Genomic DNA, 19,353 nt, shown 5'->3' on the forward strand with positions numbered 1-19,353 from the left:
GAAACTCTGTAACTTTGCAGATTCAGGTGACTAGTTTATGCTTCTTTTTTATATACTTAAGTAACAATATTATACTGCAAGATGAAAAAATGTTTCTCATTTTTAGTCATTCACTGTGGTTAAAAATACAGGACAGCAGAACAAGGGTTGACACTTTTATTATGCTAATAGTATGGTGCTGGATCGAGCTAGAAGGGAGCTGAACATTATATAGTTTAAAGGAGAGGAGAACAGTGACAATAAAAGGAAAATGTGTTAAGTTATTGCACAAAATTATAGGCTTTCTACAGATACTTTATAATTAACGTTGCTTGAAGGGGTTTTAGATATCACAGTGTCAGGTATATGACATGGTAATAAAAATGCAAGAATATAAAAATAGGTTACGCAGAGAAATCTGTTTTACACAATGTTTAACCCAAGTGAAAAAAGCTATAGTCATATGCAGAAATTAAACATGTGCAGTAGAGATAAATTTGTCAATACAGCGGGGATGGCTTTGTATGTTGGCACCAGTTATTGTGACAAATCTATCTCTGGTGCTTTTTCTTTATACATTTTTTCCAAGCTTACTGCAATCCCTCAACATTGAAGTTGCAGCACCAAGAGGGAAAACTTGTGGATTTATGGAAATCACAGGATTTTTCAAAACCATTCCATTTATTCAGCATCGAGTATGAGCGACACAAGCAGAAATCCTCACACTTAAATCCTTGGCTGCTATTAGTGAGGTTACTCGTGGTTGAAGAATGTTCTACTGCGTTGAAATTACAATTTGGTATAAAAATCATCAAGATCAGCTGCTGGCAGCTCCCATTTCAGTTGCAGAGCATTGGCATCCCAGATGTGCTCGATGGCATACAAGTCCAGAGACTCTACATTTTTTACATGCAGGCTGCTCACGGTAGCACAATCAACATACTGCCTGGCATAGTTGTATTGAAAAATGGATACTTTGGAGAAATGACCATACCAGTTGTTCCACAACTGTTTCATTTTGTACTGCAAATGAAATTGGACATCACATACCAACCCTAAGGCGTAAAACAGTGTCTGAACAAACCATCAAAAGGAGTTTGCACGACATTGCACTACAAACCAAACAGCTACAGGTGCTCCATTGACCTCCCACCACCATTCTTAAAGGTTATTATAGTGCAATGAAAGATGGCAACTAGTGATGAGCGCCTATACTCGTTGCTCGGGTTTTCCCTAGCATGCTCGGGTGTCCTGCGAGTATCTTGGGCGTGCTCGGAGATTTAGTTTTTGTCGACGCAGCTGCATGATTTGCGGCTGCTAGACAGATTGAATACATGTGGGGGTTGCATGTTTGTTAGGGAATCCCCCCATATAATCAGGCTGTCTAGCAGCCGCAAATCATGCAGCTGCATCGATAAAAACTAAATCTCCGAGCACGCCAAAATACTCGGAGGACACCAGAGTGTGCTCGAGGAAAACCCGAGCAACGAGTATAGTCGCTCATCACTAATGGCAATGGACACTGGAATTGAGTTCTCTTCTTTTCAGCAATAAGTCCTGTTTTTGTCTTGGATGCAGCGATAGCTAAAACTTAGTTTTGAGACAACTTGGGGAACTCCACGAAGAAGCCTTCATAAGGGAATGTAACATTGGTCCTGTTCCTGGGATTATGTTGTTGGGAGGTTTAATGTATGGTAGCCAGACACCTCAAGTCTTCATTCCAGGTACACTAAGGGCTTAGTCACAAGAGCATATAACTCAGATGAGTGCTATCCAATGTTTTATCGGATAGCACTAGGACCAATATTATACTATGGGACAGTGGAGATATGTGTTTTTTTTTTCTCTCATGCCTATTCAGGATGAGAAAAAAATTGCAGCATGCTACGAGTGGCTCCACAAATTGTACCACGCACATGCATTCAAGTCTATGAGTGCGATGAAACATAAGATTTATGAAGACACATATTTTTCGGACTATAAGACGCACCCCAAATTTGGGGTGAAAATTGCAGAAAAAAAGATTTTTTATAAGATGGGGGTCCATCTTATTGTTCGAATTTACAGTATTTTACCTGAGGGCTGGCGGTGGCAGAGCAGGGTCACAGGAGGCATGGTGTCGGCAGAGGTGGGGTGATGCAGTACGGTGTGCACCTGAGCAGGGGTCCCTTCCTGCTTAGGTGGGCGACACCACGGCCTGGTGTCCATGGGGGGTTGCAGCAGTGGTGTGGCGACGGCAGAGGTGCGGGGATAATGAGCGGTGTGGCGTGAGCAGGGTCCCTTCCACAGGTGAGGATGCAGCGGCCTGGTATCCATTCCCAATGTGAGCAGCAGAGCCGGGTTAATTAGCGGTTTATCGGTGGCGGCGGCCATCTTCCTGAGGCTGTCCGTGTGCAGATGGAGTGCTCTGCTTCCCGGGGCTTCAGGAAAATGGCTGCGGGAGGCCGATCTAAATCTGCAAACTCGGCTTCAGGAAAATGGCCGCCGCTATCTCCATCTGCGCACGCACGGCCTCCCGCGGCCTGAATTCCTGAATCCCCGGGAAGCAGAGCACTCCATATGCGCATGTGCGGCCTCAGGAAGATGGCCGCCACCACCAATAATGCCATGATTCACCCGGCTCTGCTGCTTATCGGGCTGCTGCATCATCTCAACTGTGGAAGGGACCCCACTCACGCCATACCGCCTCCTCATCCCCGCACCTCTGCCGCCGCCACACCACTTCCGGTAAGCCTGTATTCCAACTATATGATACACGCCCCATTTCCCCCCCATTTTTGAGGGGGAAAAGTGCATCTTATAGTCGGGAAAATACGGTAGGTTCTCTGTTTTCTCCACACCTGTGATACTATTCTAATAGAGAAAATCATTACTCATATGAGTGAGCACTAAGAGCTCAGCGTTATATTGAATTGGTCATTTAATCAGTGGTATTGCCATTTCTCGAATGTTGCTTCTTGGCCTAAATATGCTACCGTGGCCTCCAGCATCTTCGGACTTGTCTCCCATTGAGCACATCTGGGACATAATTGGCCAGCAATGAAAAGGGAACTGCTTTCAGTGGATATTGATGATTAACATGCCCAAGTGCATTCAGCATGGCAGAACATTTCTTAGACAATATTTCATCATGCAGCATCAGTAGTTTTCAGAAAATTTCTCCTAATCAAAGCTTTCACTTTCCAGGGCCCTGCGCTTGTTCAAATGTGCTGTTACTTGTATATATAGTGATAATAGTGAAGACTCAGACCAAACAGTGACAGATCATTACTGTGTAGTCTCAGGACGAAGCTCCTGACTAGAACTGTCACCCAAGAAGGAACACCCAACCGTAAGCAACCAGGAAGTAAGGAGACCACAAAGCTCTGAGCTGCTCAAGAAACTACTTCAGAATGCCGCTTTAAGTGCTCATGCATGGTTAATTAGATGGATGTCAGCTCTAGTGGTGGGCATTAGGGTTGAGCGAAACGGGTCGAAAATTTTCAAAAGTCGCCGACTTTTGGCAAGGTCGGGTTTCATGAAACCCGACCCGACCCCTGTGTGGGGTCGGCCATGAAGTCGGCGATCTTTTGAATCTAGAATCGGAATTCCGATACCGATTCCCGATATGTTTAAGATATCGGGAATTGGTATCGGAATTCAGATTTAAGTGTAAAATAAAGAATTAAAATAAAAAATATCGCAATGCTTACCCTCTGACGCGCCCTGGTACTAACCGGGAACCTTCCTTCCTTAGAATCAGCCTTCCAGGACCTTGCGGTGACGTCGCGGTGTCGTCACGGCTTGTGATTGGCCGCGCGGCCGCCCATGTAACCACTCGCGCGACCAATCACAAGCCGCGACGTCACCGCGACGTCACCGAAGGTCCTGGAAGGGCTGATTCTAAGGAAGGAAAGTTCCCGGTTAGTACCAGGGCGCGTCAGAGGGTAAGTATTGCGATATTTTTTGTTTTAATTCTTTATTTTACACTAAAATATGGATCGCAGGGCCTGAAGGAGAGTTTCCGCTCCTTCAGACCCTGGGAACCATGGAAACCCAATGCACTGCATTGGGTTTCAGGTTTCGGCCGACCCCGACCCCGACTTTTTTATAGGATCGGCCGATTTCACTCGACCCGACTTTTGAAAAAGTCGGGTTTCGTGAAACCCGACCCGATCCTATAAAAGTAAAGGTCGCTCAACCCTAGTGGGCATCTTTTGGGATCTTGGATTTTCTTTTCCTAGTTATCTTCTTTTTATTCTTTGGTTACGTATATACCATAGTGTTTGCTTCGTCTTTGTTTTTTTTCTTTATGTTCAGATTTTTATGGCTTGGGGTCTATGCACAGATTTATTTGGAGAGATTTCTTAATATATGCAATCTGTGTGAACAGTGTGGTAGTTTTTCCTCTGATGCCGCATGCACAACCTCCTGATAATTATGGTGTATGTGCTCCTTACCAGCGAGGTGTCAGCAAGTCAGAACAGAGATGGCAGTTTTCATGGGAGTGATCATATGCTTCACAGTCCTTTCTATGGCTGCTGCACTATTTAGTTTTATAACTCATTTGATACATTAAAGTCTTATATTAATGTTTTATGGGATTCAGGATTCAGAAGACAAATATAGAAAAATTGAGAGAAAATTTTCATTATAGTATGCACTTTCACTATACATGTTGAGGCTTAGACATCATCTTGGTCTGGCCTTACTCTTGGTGGTCTGTGAGACCTCTTCTTGGTCTGTCTGAGGTGGCCCCAGAAGTAAAACTTTGTAAAGCCCAAGATATACCAGCTTATAAATTTGAAAACTTCATAAATGAGTTGCATAAAATTTGATTATCTCAGATTTAATAAAAAATATTGACACTGGGGACGCATAGAGATATTATGTGATGTAATAGTTATTTAGATACTGTCACGGGGTCCTTCTCCGATACCACACAATCAACAGAGTGAGGGAATTGTGAACAATCCCAAGACCTTTATTATAGTCAAAACTAAAAGGTCCATAAACAATCTGCCACACTGAGGATACAATAGTCCAGAACACGAATGCAGTTCAGTAACAGGATAAAATGTACAAGCAGATGAGAGTCCAGTAATCCAACAGACAGAGGATAAAATGGTCCATATGCTTCCCTTTCTCTCTGACGTGCTGTGTTCACACCATCCTCATCACACAGGATCTGACTTCAAGCTCCTGTCCTCCCCAGCCCCCTCCTTATGTCCAGGGGTAGTCAGACAGGTTGGGGCGGTTTTCAGGCCTCCCCGACCTGACAAAGGTGCCTCGGGGATTAAGGCACTACAGGGGGTTCATCAAGAGGCATAGATACAGTCAGGCTGCAGATAGTAAGTGAGCTAATTCAATTATCAGCCTTTTGGAAGGTAATTGAGACTCTAGACAATATGGGGAATACACAGAATGATACAGGGCAACAAGATAACACTATGAAAATCAGTAAAATATAAATATACACAAAATGATACCCACATAACATATCACACCATCACAGATACATTTTCTAGATAGTTCAAATTCACTGTTATAATTCATTCTTGAAGGGGTTGTTCTATAAACAACAGTTATCATATATCGACAATATAGATAATTACTGTACGATCACCTCAGGACTCTTAGTGATCTCAAGAATGTGGGTCTTATAGTCCTTTGTGTAAATGGATCTGTACTGTGTGTGTGTATCTTCACCACAGTATTCACTGTCTATGGTCATTCGCACTCCCACTTTCCTAGATCCATAGCAATGAATAAAGTGGTGGTTTTCCATGCAGATCACTGTTCCATTCTTACAAGAACCTCTGGAGGTCCCAGAGTTTAGACTCAATCCTAGTTTAAGTAGGTGGTAGATGAATGAATGTGAGAGTGACAGCAGCATCAGATTTCCCTGTACTTGTAGTCCGTAACGATAGAGGCATGTAATTCTGCTTAGTGACTGCAGGAACAAAACAGTATGAGCTTTTTAATCAAGGTATTTGTCGAAGTTGCTCCACTGTTTAATTTTATATGCATTGGAGAAATAAAAAAAAATGTTGGCTGAAACGTAGCTTTTAAGCCTTTGCCATTTTTTGCGGTGCTTTGCCATTTTCGCAAACCTCCTACATCGCATTATTAATGACTCCATTAGTGAGGACTTTTCTGTTAGGTAGTCCTTTGGATTGTTAAGATGCTATATTCAACTTTATTACCAGATATTGTTTGCTGCCATTACACATGTCTGCCTGGAGAACAACTCCAAACCAGTTTTCTATAACACAGCTGCATCAAAAATCATGTTGTGAGACCCCTAAACGTCAAACAATGGGACTTCGAAAACCTGCAGTAGTAAATTCTGGAACCTACTGTAGCTCCTAGGCCCTGCTGACCTGGGAGAGAAAGAAATATTAGGCTTTACTGCTAGAATTTTTATTTTGTGACTCCCTCCCCCCCCCCCTGTATTTCAGGTTATGCTGGCTGAGAGGCGTGGATCAGATGAATTGTACGCAATTAAAATTCTTAAGAAGGATGTAATTATTCAGGATGACGACGTGGAGTGCACTATGGTTGAGAAACGCGTTTTAGCATTGAATGAAAGACCTCACTTTCTCACACAGCTTCATTCAACATTTCAGACCGTGGTACGATGTTTTTCTGATTCGCCATATGTTATATTTTTATTGCATGGATATCAAGAATGTGACAAAACAAAATGATGCAGTGTAAAATATGGCGGAGAGACAGAGCATCCGCCTAATTGTTAATTGGTCTGTCATTTGACCTGTTGAGTAATAGTTACTGTGATTGGCTAACCCTTACTCACTGAAGTATACAAACTCCGCCCCATGGAGTACATCAGAATTATGGAAAATCTTACTAATGCTTTAAAAATGTCCTTAGAGCTTAATTGGAGCCATCATTTAAAGGGATTACTCCAACCCTTATCATCTAACCATAGATGATCAGAAGAAAAAACTCTCATACATTCTGTGTGTAGTAACCCATAATGAGCATTCAGGACCACCTCTTTGTCCATTGTATGGGAGCACAACGACTCTAATCATGTTGGTCACGGGATCTCATAGATCATGGAATTCCAAATGGTTGAATTCCTGTTGATCATGAATAACATTTCTTGCAAATGTTGTCTGCCGGATAATATCTTTAACTGATTTGTCCCAAAAGCATTAATTAAAAGGTTGATCAGATGAACATGACATACATGGGCTGTGTACTTCTTTTCTGTTTATAAATGTCTAAATGTACAGTAACATATTCAGGATTTTCTGTAATTCTAGGATCGTCTTTATTTCGTTATGGAGTATGTCAATGGTGGTGACCTCATGTACCACATACAACAGGTTGGCAAGTTCAAGGAACCTCATGCCATGTAAGTGATTGAAGGTTAAGTGGGATGTCTGGTATAGGAAACCAGTTTTATATGCCGTGTCAGGAAATGTAAAAAAAACTTTGAAAAATGGGGTATTGCTCATGAGAGCAGAGAGCAACTACAAAGATAGCTACAATCTCCCAATTCACCTTTTTTGGCAATATAGGGTTGTGCATTTGTCCAACCACCTCTCTGTTCATTCTGTTATTTTTCACCTTGGTCGACCCCCAAATATAAGACATGTTCTGTGGATTTTAAATGATTCTAGCGCATGGATTTGTTCCCCGTTCTTAAGTTCCCATTAGATACTAGTCATCCCTTACGATATGTTGTGTCTATTTGTAGGTTCTATGCTGCTGAGATTGCCATTGGACTCTTCTTCCTCCACAATAAAGGAATCATCTACAGGTATTTAATAGCATAATGCATTTTATATGTCTAAAACAAAGGTCATTGGAAATACCTACAGTGTCATAATAAAGCAACATATGGAAAAAAATAATTTTAGTTTTGCCATTAGGATAACAAATTATGGTGAAGTAAGATATCAAGACATAATTGTCCTTCACTGACACATTGTGAAGCATCATTAATTTGTCAACATCCCTTTGGCTTCTATTTCCATGTTTTTGCTTCTCTTTGTCAATGCAGCACCTATTTTCTTCAGCTCACTGGACACATGGAAATAGATAACCATTGTGTATTAACTTTTAATGAAGAGAAGTGGAAATGAGTTGACCATATCATACCCAAGACCACCGACTTTATCAGAACAGACCAACCATCTAATGTGATTTTGGGGAAGATAAAGATCAGGCATTTTCAATTCTGAATCTCAATAATTTTAGTCCCTACAATAATTTACGACCAGTGCTGTTTGACAGCGACTCTTCAAAGCGAACACATGAGCTCTCAGCTGAGCCAAGCGATCATATGTATGAATAGTCAGGAGTGATATCTTTCGGCTGACAGCTCTATGGGGTGTATGGGACACTAAGTGTAAGATTCTAATGTGTTAAGATCTACATTTAAAATTCATGTGTGATACATTTTATGAAAGAAAAAAAGAAAAAAGAACTAACGTAAAGCCGGCACACTACACCAAATAATATATGAAAATATTTTAATTAGGTACAAAAAAACGCAGCAAAAAACACATATAAAACATAAGTAAAACCAGAAAACTGGCACCCCACTCATGGACCCCCTACAAGCATGACAATTATCTCATACAACAAAGATGGTATGATAACAGCAAATACAAAAAATGATAAACATATAAATGTCAATATATAATAGTTATAAAAACCATCTAAGCTAATACCAATGCATCTGGAAGGCAAATATATAAACCCCCTATAGTGACCATATAGCATACATAACGCTCAGCCACATCTAATAAAGTGGTTAGAGTGCATAATACACGGACCCAAGTAAGCCTATAGCAGAGGGTGAGTAATCCTCAGAAACAATCCAAAAGGCGGGCCATAGTAGCCCATAAAGGACAGATACTCAGGTCAACACAGATTGAAAAGACCATAGAACACGGCCACAGTCATATGTGTACCAAAGGTGGCACAGGGCCAAGTGCCAAAGACCTAATAGCAGATGACACCAGCAGGCCAACAAAGAGGGAGATACCAACCAGGAGAGGGCCCCAGATGGAAATGAGAGTGGGGCGCGACCCAACGCGTATCGCCGTAACCCGTACGGCTTCGTCAGGGGAAGATGTGTATAGGTAACCGCAGGGCACATAAATACCTGCAAGCTGATGAGCATACCGGGCACTGGTGTGGAGCGCAGGTGTCCAGGAGAGATACGGCGGCCGAAACCGGAAGTGAACTGAGCAGCGCTGACCAGGGCTGCGCATGCGCCCAAAGATGCAGTGCGACAGCGCCTGCGTCAAGGGGTGAGGAGGCCAGAGCGGCCCGAATAGATAGCAGCTAGCGACGCTGATTCGCGCATGGGCACGGTGACAGATAGTCACAGCGCCTGCACAGAATTTGTAAAGGTCTAAGCCAGTGGTCCCCAACTCCAGGCCTCGAGGGCCGCCAACAGTGCAGGTTTTCAGGATTTCCTTAGTATTGCCCAGGGGTTTTAATCATCACCTGTGCAGATGATCACATTACCACCAATGCAATACTAAAGAAATCCTGAAAACCTGCACTGTTGGCGGCCCTCGAGGCCTGGAGTTGGGGACCCCTGGTCTAAGCCGACCACAGGAGTATTGTAGAGCTACGCCGGGCCCAATATGGTTATCAGGCATCAGGCAAAAGCAGAATATCGCTGACAATGAGAGCAATGGTGCAACAAGCACCAAATTTAATAGAAATAGAGCAAAAGGACCAGTCTGTCCATCTCCAGAGTAAACGTGCAGAAAAAAGAAAATTATATGCAGAGAAAATTTTTTTTATATATAACGAGAGAGAAAAACATATAAATAAAAAAATGAAAAGAACAAAAATATATATATGCAAAGAAAAAATGCTAATGATAATAAAAGTAATCCAAAAATATGCCTATAAATATAAGAAAAAAAAAAAAAAAAAAAAAAAAATATATATATATATATATATATATATATATATATAAATCAGAAATAAATAATAAAATAAAAATAACAAGACAAGGCACCACAACATATAAAACAAACATGCACAAATGAGACATATAACCATTCATACTCATGCAATTCCACAAATAACATATAACCTAACCAAATATATGGCACAATGAATGAAAAAGAAAAAGAAAAAGTGCAATATATATTAAGGGCAAATAAACAAAAATACAGATATCGGACCGCAGACCACCGGTCCATAAAATGAAAATACACGAAGCAAATATATTTGTGTATGTAGAAGGAGCACCACATATGTCAGCATCAGAAAGAAAGCCCATAGAGCAACAACCGGACACAGTCAGAGATGGACCCAAAGGACCAAATAGAAAGAAGACCTGTCCAAGATGACGAGCGGTCAGCAAAGGTCAAGCCCAAAAAGGACCGGGAGGGCTCGTAGGTAATAGGCCCAAAATGACCAGTCATAGAAAATACTGGCCCACTAGCAGGCAGCAGGGAGGAGACTAGACAGGCAAGACAGCTGGATATCAAACCCCTAAATGAGCGGGGTGAATAAATCAAGCAGGACTACCCTCGGGGTCCGGATAGCACAGAACCAAAGATATAAGAATAAATAAATTGTAGTACAACCATAATATATATAGTACACTGTGGATGGATCGAGGGAGGGGGGACAAATCCAATCATAATGGCAGGATACACAGACCGTAAAACGACGGGACAATGACCAGCATGAATACGCAAAGGTGTCCATTGCTCCATACGTCCAGAAATCCAGAAGTCCCGGAACTCATTGTTAAGGCTAGCGGAATGCACCAAATAATGATACAGATAGAGTATGGTGCGTTCGCAGCCCGGGGTCCACCGTGCAGAGATGAAACCTGCTGCCAAGTAATGACAGACTATATGGCGGTACTCATAAGTATACACACGTGGGTTAGACTTCACCCAGCATGAAGGAAGCGATCCTGTTGCGTCACAGGATCGCGGTACCGCACAACATAGAGCGCGAGCAAGTAGTCAGCGAACCAGGGCCGGCGTCAGCACCCGGCACACCGGGCAAATGCCGGGGCCCTGGGGAGAGGGGGGGGCCACTCATGCTGTCATAGATACAGCTGGGAGAGCAGAGCAGGAGATAACATGCTCTCTCTGCCCACAAAGTCACTGCTGGCTGCGTTCTCTTAACCCCTATGTGCCAGCTCTGACACAAGCATCTTCTCACTCAGTCAGTGCAGCCAGGCAGGCACACATAGGGGTTAACAGAAGGCAGCCAGTGTGACTGTTTGTGGGCGGAGAGAGCACTTCTCTGCTCTCCCCCTGGGTGGCTGCAGACAGTGCTGAAGTTTATCAGGCAGATTCCGAGGAGCTCCGTCCTACCCGTGCCCCAGTGAGTGTTAAGGTATCCAGCAGTGGTTGCAGTTGTGGCTCAGTCTGCTGCTGTCTGTCTCCGCTGCCTAAAAATGTGGGTGATGTCTGGAGGAGCAGCTGGTGGGGTGCAGCCTGTAGCCGCCCAGCTCACCCAGAATACATGCATGCTGCACCAAACCTGCACCAGTGGGGTAGGAAGAAGCTTAACCCCTTCCCATCTGTATGAAGGTTATTGCTAAACCTTAAAGATAACAATCTGACCCGCATAAATGGGGTTAACCAGATGCCAGGAGGAAGGGGAGCTGCTGCCATGGATAAAACTGAGCTGTGGGCTGTACGTTGGGGCCCCGTGGCCCCAGGCTGGTGACTGGAGGGACTCTGCCCAGTGCTGGCATGTGGGTGATTTCTGCTCCGGAGTCTTAGCTTCTCTCCTCCAGGTCACACTGTGCAGTCACAGCAACATTGGTTGTCTCTGTCCAGGTCCCAGCAGCTGCCACTGCTCCCACCACGGACATGGCATCACTTAACCCTTCCCCTGCAGCCACCGGCAACAAATCCACATTATTCCTTGATTAAATCAGGTTCCAACCCAATAGAGGAGCAGACATTTCCTGCTGCCATTAGGGTCCGGGAGGGGGTGACATTGGCTGCCCTGCTACTCTGTAGTGGGGGGTGACAAGTGTAACATGGGGTAACGATGAAGGAGAAATGCACAGGATAATAGTGAGCGCGACAGAGGGCAGTGTACGGTATGGAGCAGTCAGGGGGTGGGCTGCAGGATCCCCCCATACTGTACATGACTGCTCGGGACAGGGAGGCGTTTAATGAGCTTCCAATGACGGGGCACTAATTGGGTCATTAGGGTTTGTGGAAAGGATTCAGCATCAGGTCCCTCATTAACGCCCGAGCCGCCTGTTACTTTGTAGCACAGATCTGTTGGGGCCGCAAAACCAAACAACGTTGTTTATGTAGAAAAGTCTTTGTTTCATAGAAAAACTCAAAACAGAAAAGCACCCAAGAAGAGGTGCGAAACCGGCTAAATAAGATCAAAATAGATAAATCTCCGGGTCCGGATGGCATACACCCACGAGTACTAAGAAAACTAAGTAATGTAATAGATAAACCATTATTTCTTATTTTTAGGGACTCTATAGCAACAGGGTCTGTTCCGCAGGACTGGCGCATAGCAAATGTGGTGCCAATATTCAAAAAGGGCTCTAAAAGTGAACCTGGAAATTATAGGCCAGTAAGTCTAACCTCTATTGTTGGTAAAATATTTGAAGGGTTTCTGAGGGATGTTATTCTGGATTATCTCAATGAGAATAACTGTTTAACTCCATATCAGCATGGGTTTATGAGAAATCGCTCCTGTCAAACCAATCTAATCAGTTTTTATGAAGAGGTAAGCTATAGGCTGGACCACGGTGAGTCATTGGACGTGGTATATCTCGATTTTTCCAAAGCGTTTGATACCGTGCCGCACAAGAGGTTGGTACACAAAATGAGAATGCTTGGTCTGGGGGAAAATGTGTGTAAATGGGTTAGTAACTGGCTTAGTGATAGAAAGCAGAGGGTGGTTATAAATGGTATAGTCTCTAACTGGGTCGCTGTGACTAGTGGGGTACCGCAGGGGTCAGTATTGGGACCTGTTCTCTTCAACATATTCATTAATGATCTGGTAGAAGGTTTACACAGTAAAATATCGATATTTGCAGATGATACAAAACTATGTAAAGCAGTTAATACAAGAGAAGATAGTATTCTGCTACAGATGGATCTGGATAAGTTGGAAACTTGGGCTGAAAGGTGGCAGATGAGGTTTAACAATGATAAATGTAAGGTTATACACATGGGAAGAAGGAATCAATATCACCATTACACACTGAATGGGAAACCACTGGGTAAATCTGACAGGGAGAAGTACTTGGGGATCCTAGTTAATGATAAACTTACCTGGAGCAGCCAGTGCCAGGCAGCAGCTGCCAAGGCAAACAGGATCATGGGGTGCATTAAAAGAGGTCTGGATACACATGATGAGAGCATTATACTGCCTCTGTACAAATCCCTAGTTAGACCGCACATGGAGTACTGTGTCCAGTTTTGGGCACCGGTGCTCAGGAAGGATATAATGGAACTAGAGAGAGTACAAAGGAGGGCAACAAAATTAATAAAGGGGATGGGAGAACTACAATACCCAGATAGATTAGCAAAATTAGGATTATTTAGTCTAGAAAAAAGACGACTGAGGGGCGATCTAATAACCATGTATAAGTATATAAGGGGACAATACAAATATCTTGCTGAGGATCTGTTTATACCAAGGAAGGTGACGGGCACAAGGGGGCATTCTTTGCGTCTGGAGGAGAGAAGGTTTTTCCACCAACATAGAAGAGGATTCTTTACTGTTAGGGCAGTGAGAATCTGGAATTGCTTGCCTGAGAAGGTGGTGATGGCGAACTCAGTCGAGGGGTTCAAGAGAGGCCTGGATGTCTTCCTGGAGCAGAACAATATTGTATCATACAACTATTAGGTTCTGTAGAAGGACGTAGATCTGGGGATTTATTATGATGGAATATAGGCTGAACTGGATGGACAAATGTCTTTTTTCGGCCTTACTAACTATGTTACTATGTTACTATGTTACCTCTCCTGTATATATACACTGCACAGAGCCTTTCCTCCTGTATATATACACTGCAGAATCTACAATAGCTGTCACTCATGTAAGAAGTGAAATCTGGCATTGTACTATACATTTCTCTGCCGTATCTGTGCATCATAAATCGGGGTATGTGTTAAAGAGGGGGGGGCCCACTGAGACTCTTTCGCCCGGGGCCCTCGAAAACCTGGAGCCGGCCCTGCAGCGAACTCAACCCCAACTAGGATTGAAGTCCGATTAGACCCTTGCTGGCACAACACCGCAACTGGGTGTGAAAGGAAAATAACAATATTTAGGGCACAAGAGTGCATGCGGTGCCGCACTGACGAACGCCACTAACCACCCAGGCTTGGGTAAGGAAAGCACAGAGGAAGTGCACGGCGCCGTACTGGCAGTCACAGCAACTGGACGCTGTAATGTGTGATTTGTGCTGTAGGATAAGTCGGGCGCTAGATAGCAACCATACACCTTCCGCGAACAGACATTCAATAGGGAAGGGGTATCCAAGGACGACTTGCACTCACAACAAACACACGTATGCAAATGTACACTAGCGCATGGCCGTGCGGTCATGCGCAGTTTATATAGTTGCAGCACAGGAAGTGGCCACAGAAACTTTGCCCTTCCAAGACCTGCCAAGAGGACCAATGGAATGTGCTGCAGGGCCTGAGCACATGACCCTCGATCTCCAACGGGAGATCTTGCCCTGGGCATGCTCAGTGTGTGCAGACAAGGACTTAGTCCCAGAGAAGTCTGCTCGCTGCTGACCAGCACTGGCTTTAATGGCAGAAGCTGAAGAAGCAGCAGTAACTCTCTGTACAGAGTGAGACTGAGCAAGACGCTGGGACCGACGTCCCTGCTGAGCAGACTCCACTGCGGCTGGATAAGAATGGGAGACCGCAGCGGAGATGGCTCTAGATTCCCCCTGTGCAGAAGCAGGAACTCGAGACCTAACACTCATGGTATGTAAGTCACATGTGATAGTCATGGTCCACTCCAAGGTATATCCCAAGACTGATCGAGACTTGTCCATTATCCAGCCCAATGGTGTCGAAAGATAGTCACATAATAGTTAAGGTCCGCTCCAGGGTATATTCCGAGACCGCTTCAGATTTGTCCATTCTCCAGCCAAATGGTGTCGAAAGAAAGTAAGTAACCCTAGCGCCAATGTAAGTAAAAGATGGGGAGGGACATGCGGCACCTGAAAAAAAAATATATATAAATATAGGAGAAGCATAAGATGACTAAAAAATATATATATATATATATATATATAGGAGAAGCATAAGATGACTAGAAACCCTAAATAATCAAACCCACAGGGGACAGGGGAAACTGTTATTCCCCCAAAAAGCCAGTGAATAAAAGCTCCTCATTAAGGCCCATTGGAGTGATAGAATTGAGAAGAAAGATCCAGCGGGACTCTGACCGCAAAAGCAATTTCCTGGGACAGCCACCCCTGTTAGATAGCTGTATCTTCTCCAACCCAACCACCCGTGTGTTGCCGATTCTACCAGAGTGGTGGGTGAGGTAGTGGGATGCCACTGAGGTAAGAGTTTTACCCTTTGCTTGATCCAGAGAGGCTAGATTTATAGTGGAGAAATGCTTCTGTATGCGGCGTCGGAGTTCTTGGGATGTCTGCCCCACGTATACCATATGACATGGGCATATCACGGCATAGATGACACAACAACTTTTACAATTGATGTACTTCTTTAAAGCAAATCTAGTTCCATCCCTAGGGCTGACAAAAAAATCCTTGTTAGCACACATATAGGGGCATACATTGCAGCTGCCACATGCAAAAGAGCCTTTAAGAACCACCCCCCGCTGAAGTCTAGTAGTCTGTCTCGTATAGTGGCTCCTAGTAAGGAGGTCCCTGAAATTGGGAGCCCTTTGAGCTGTGAGCAAGGGTATATCACTGACAATACTCGAGGTCTGCAGGTCAGTCGTCAAAATATCCCAGTGGCTACAAAGGATCCCCCTCACCTGTGACCAATGGGAATTGAACGTGGTAATGAAACGAGGTCTGGAATTAACCGTTTTTGTCCTGGACGTCAATAGGGATGCCTGGGTGTGCGACCTTGCCCACTCATAGGCAGCTGAAATACATCGCCTCGGGTAACTTCAATCTTTAAGCCGTGATGTAAGGTCCCGTGCCTCTATATGGAACTCGCTACTCTCCATACAATTCCGTCTCACTCGTAAGAATTGCCCGATAGGCACACCTCTCTTAGTGTGTGCTGGATGAAAGCTACGATATTCCAAAAGAGAGTTCGTAGCCGTAGGTTTCCGAAACAGGCTTGTGACAAGTGAATCATTCTCCTTAGTAATCCGAAGGTCTAAAAATGTTGCTATAGACGGGGACATGGCAGATGTCAAGACGATATTGTGTGTATTACAATTCAATTCCTCGATGAAGTTCTGGCATTCTGAAACTGTACCTGTCCAAATAAAGAACAGGTCATCAATGTAGCGCCGCCAATAATGTACATGGGTGTTATACGATGCCATCGGGTAGACCTCAGTAGCTTCCCACCATCCCAAGAAGAGGTTCGCGAGGGCCGGGGCACACCGCGCCCCCATGGCCACCCCCGATACCTGTAAAAAGAACGTCCTGTCAAACACAAAATAGTTGTGATTCAAAACAAAACTCAAGAGATCCACTACGAAAGAATCGTGCATACGGTCCGAATCTAAAACCTGATCCAAAAAATACAAGACCGCCGCAGTCCCATCCCCATGGCTGATATTTGAATGCAGGGACTCCACATCACATGTTACAAGCAGAGCCTGAGATGGCATGCTCATATCCAAACATGTGCGAATAAAATGCGAGGAGTCCTGTATAAAAGAGGGCAGCTTTTGAACCAACGGCTGTAGAAAAAAATCTACATAAATCGATGCCTTTTCACATAGGCTCCCAATACTGGCCACAATGGGCCGACCCGGAGGTTTGACCAAATTTTTGTGCACCTTGGGAAACATGTAAAAGGTAGACACAATAGGCCACTCCACCAACAAAAATTTCAATTCCTGTTCCCGGATAACACCTAAATCCTTGGCTTTATCCAGAAGCCTCCTATATTTAACAGAAAATAAACCTGTGGGATCTGACGGAAGTTTTCTATAAAATTTGGTGTTTTGTAATTGCCGATTGGCCTCCTCCAAGTACAGCTCATGTGACCAGAGAACCACGTTGCCCCCCTTGTCGGCCTCCTTGATGACAAAGGCCTGATTATTTTTGAGGCCCATGATAGCCCTCCTATCCATGACATTCAAATTATTTGGCAGGGGAGGCCGAGTGGACAGTGAAAGTATATCCTTCTTCACTGATTCAAAAAAAACCCTCACAGAGGGTACTAGGGAGAAAGGAGGGGCCGTAGTGGATTTAGACCTATATGGGGATCGACCCTTTCCTGTCACATCTGAATTTTCTTGTAGCAGGTCCAATAAATCCTGTAAGACCCGTTGATCAGCCTGGTCCACATTATCAATCAATTTAGGTTTATTGTGGAGGACCTGGAGAACTAATGACCTACAAAAAAGATACAAATCCTTAATGAGAACAAATTTATCGACGGGCTGAACGGGTGAAAAGGTCAAACCCCTTTGGAGAACCGAAATTTCAATTGGCGAAAGTTGATACTCAGACAGATTGATAATATGAAGTGTGTCACATTGTACCTGACTTCCCGATGTGACTTGAGACTGGTCGGCTGGAGCCACTATTTGCGAAATCTCCTGCGCTGATTGTGAAATGTCGGTTTGTATATCTTGCTCCGTGTCACTCTCGTGGATACACTGTCGCCGCTTCTTCCCTCTTCGGGTCCGGTGTCGAGGTCGCTTTCGACCGAAGATAAAAAAATCACTCCCAGATGTCCGGGCGTCGTCTGTGCGTGGCATAGCACCAGCATCGATCTTGTATTTTCATGACGTAGTTTGGGGCCTTTGGTTGCCATGATGTTTCCAACGAAACGCCTGACCCTGATCAAAATCTCTGCGATCCCTTGAGAACTTCGATTTTTTACGTTGCATGATCTCATGATCAAACTTGTCCAAGATGCCCTTCAATTTTAATGTGAACGGTTGGACTTGGGTGCTAACATCATAAGAGGTCAATTTAGCTTCCATATCCTTAATCTTCTTTTTAGTCTCCGAGAATAGTTCTCTATCATGTGCTAAAAGCATGTTCATGAGTATATTGGAGCAACTTAATAGTCCTTTTTCCCAAATAGCTTGAAATTCAACAGAGGGCTCCCATGCTGGATATATAGTCACCCTTAGGCCGCGTGGTGCTATGCTGGACCTTATATACTCCTCCAGGCTGCGGATATTCCACCACAGCCTGATACCAAGTTTGTGCGCCGCCGTAAGATCGGTAGCAAGTTGTGAAAAATCTGAATCCTGAACAACCGGCTCCGTGGCAGAAAAAATGTTGGAAGATTGGGCCTGCCAGGCCGCCTCACGGGCATCCCAATCCATGGTCCTACGTCCACAACAGCAGCAGTATAGCTAGCACCAAAAATATAGAAAGCAATATCAATCATTAAATATCAAACATAAGTCTGGCATAACCTACTAAAGTCCAAAATGGGACGTGTGCTAGCCCTGAAGAGAAACACCCACCACTGGTAGGGCAAAAAAGCAATTGATACAATAAAGAAAAACAAGGCGCACAACTGTAAATCAAATAACAGGGAGGTGCCAAAAGGCCGGTAGTAAAAGACCATATAAACGAAAAAAAGAAAAAAGAACTACCGTAAAGCCTGCACACTACACCAAATAATATATGAAAATATTTTTATTAGGTACAAAAAAACGCAGCAAAAAACACATATAAAACATAAGTAAAACCAGAAAACTGGCACCCCACTCATGGACCCCCTACAAGCATGACAATTATCTCATACAACAAAGATGGTATGATAACAGCAAATACAAAAAATGATAAACATATAAATGTCAATATATAATAGTTATAAAAACCATCTAAGCTAATACCAATGCATCTGGAAGGCAAATATATAAACCCCCTATAGTGACCATATAGCATACATAACGCTCAGCCACATCTAATAAAGTGGCTAGAGTGCATAATACACGGACCCAAGTAAGCCTATAGCGGAGGGTGAGTAATCCTCAGAAACAATCCAAAAGGCGGGCCATAGTAGCCCATAAAGGACAGATACTCAGGTCAACACAGATTGAAAAGACCATAGAACACGGCCACAGTCATATGTGTACCAAAGGTGGCACAGGGCCAAGTGCCAAAGACCTAATAGCAGATGACACCAGCAGGCCAACAAAGAGGGAGATACCAACCAGGAGAGGGCCCCAGATGGAAATGAGAGTGGGGCGCGACCCAACGCGTATCGCCGTAACCCGTACGGCTTCGTCAGG

General features: G+C 44.0%; 1 protein-coding gene across 1 annotated transcript in view; it reads left to right on the forward strand.

Annotated features, from left to right (window-relative positions):
• Nucleotides 1–19,353, forward strand: part of PRKCG (protein kinase C gamma) — a 741,415-nt gene that overhangs the window by 659,759 nt on the left and 62,303 nt on the right. The window contains exons 11-13 of the mRNA XM_069742550.1: nucleotides 6,420–6,593; nucleotides 7,251–7,342; nucleotides 7,688–7,750. Coding sequence (XP_069598651.1) covers nucleotides 6,420–6,593; nucleotides 7,251–7,342; nucleotides 7,688–7,750 — 329 coding nt within the window. The remainder of the gene's footprint in view (nucleotides 1–6,419; nucleotides 6,594–7,250; nucleotides 7,343–7,687; nucleotides 7,751–19,353) is intronic.

This window comes from Ranitomeya imitator, chromosome 10, assembly GCF_032444005.1.
Source record: "Ranitomeya imitator isolate aRanImi1 chromosome 10, aRanImi1.pri, whole genome shotgun sequence".
Lineage (NCBI taxonomy): Eukaryota > Metazoa > Chordata > Amphibia > Anura > Dendrobatidae > Ranitomeya > Ranitomeya imitator.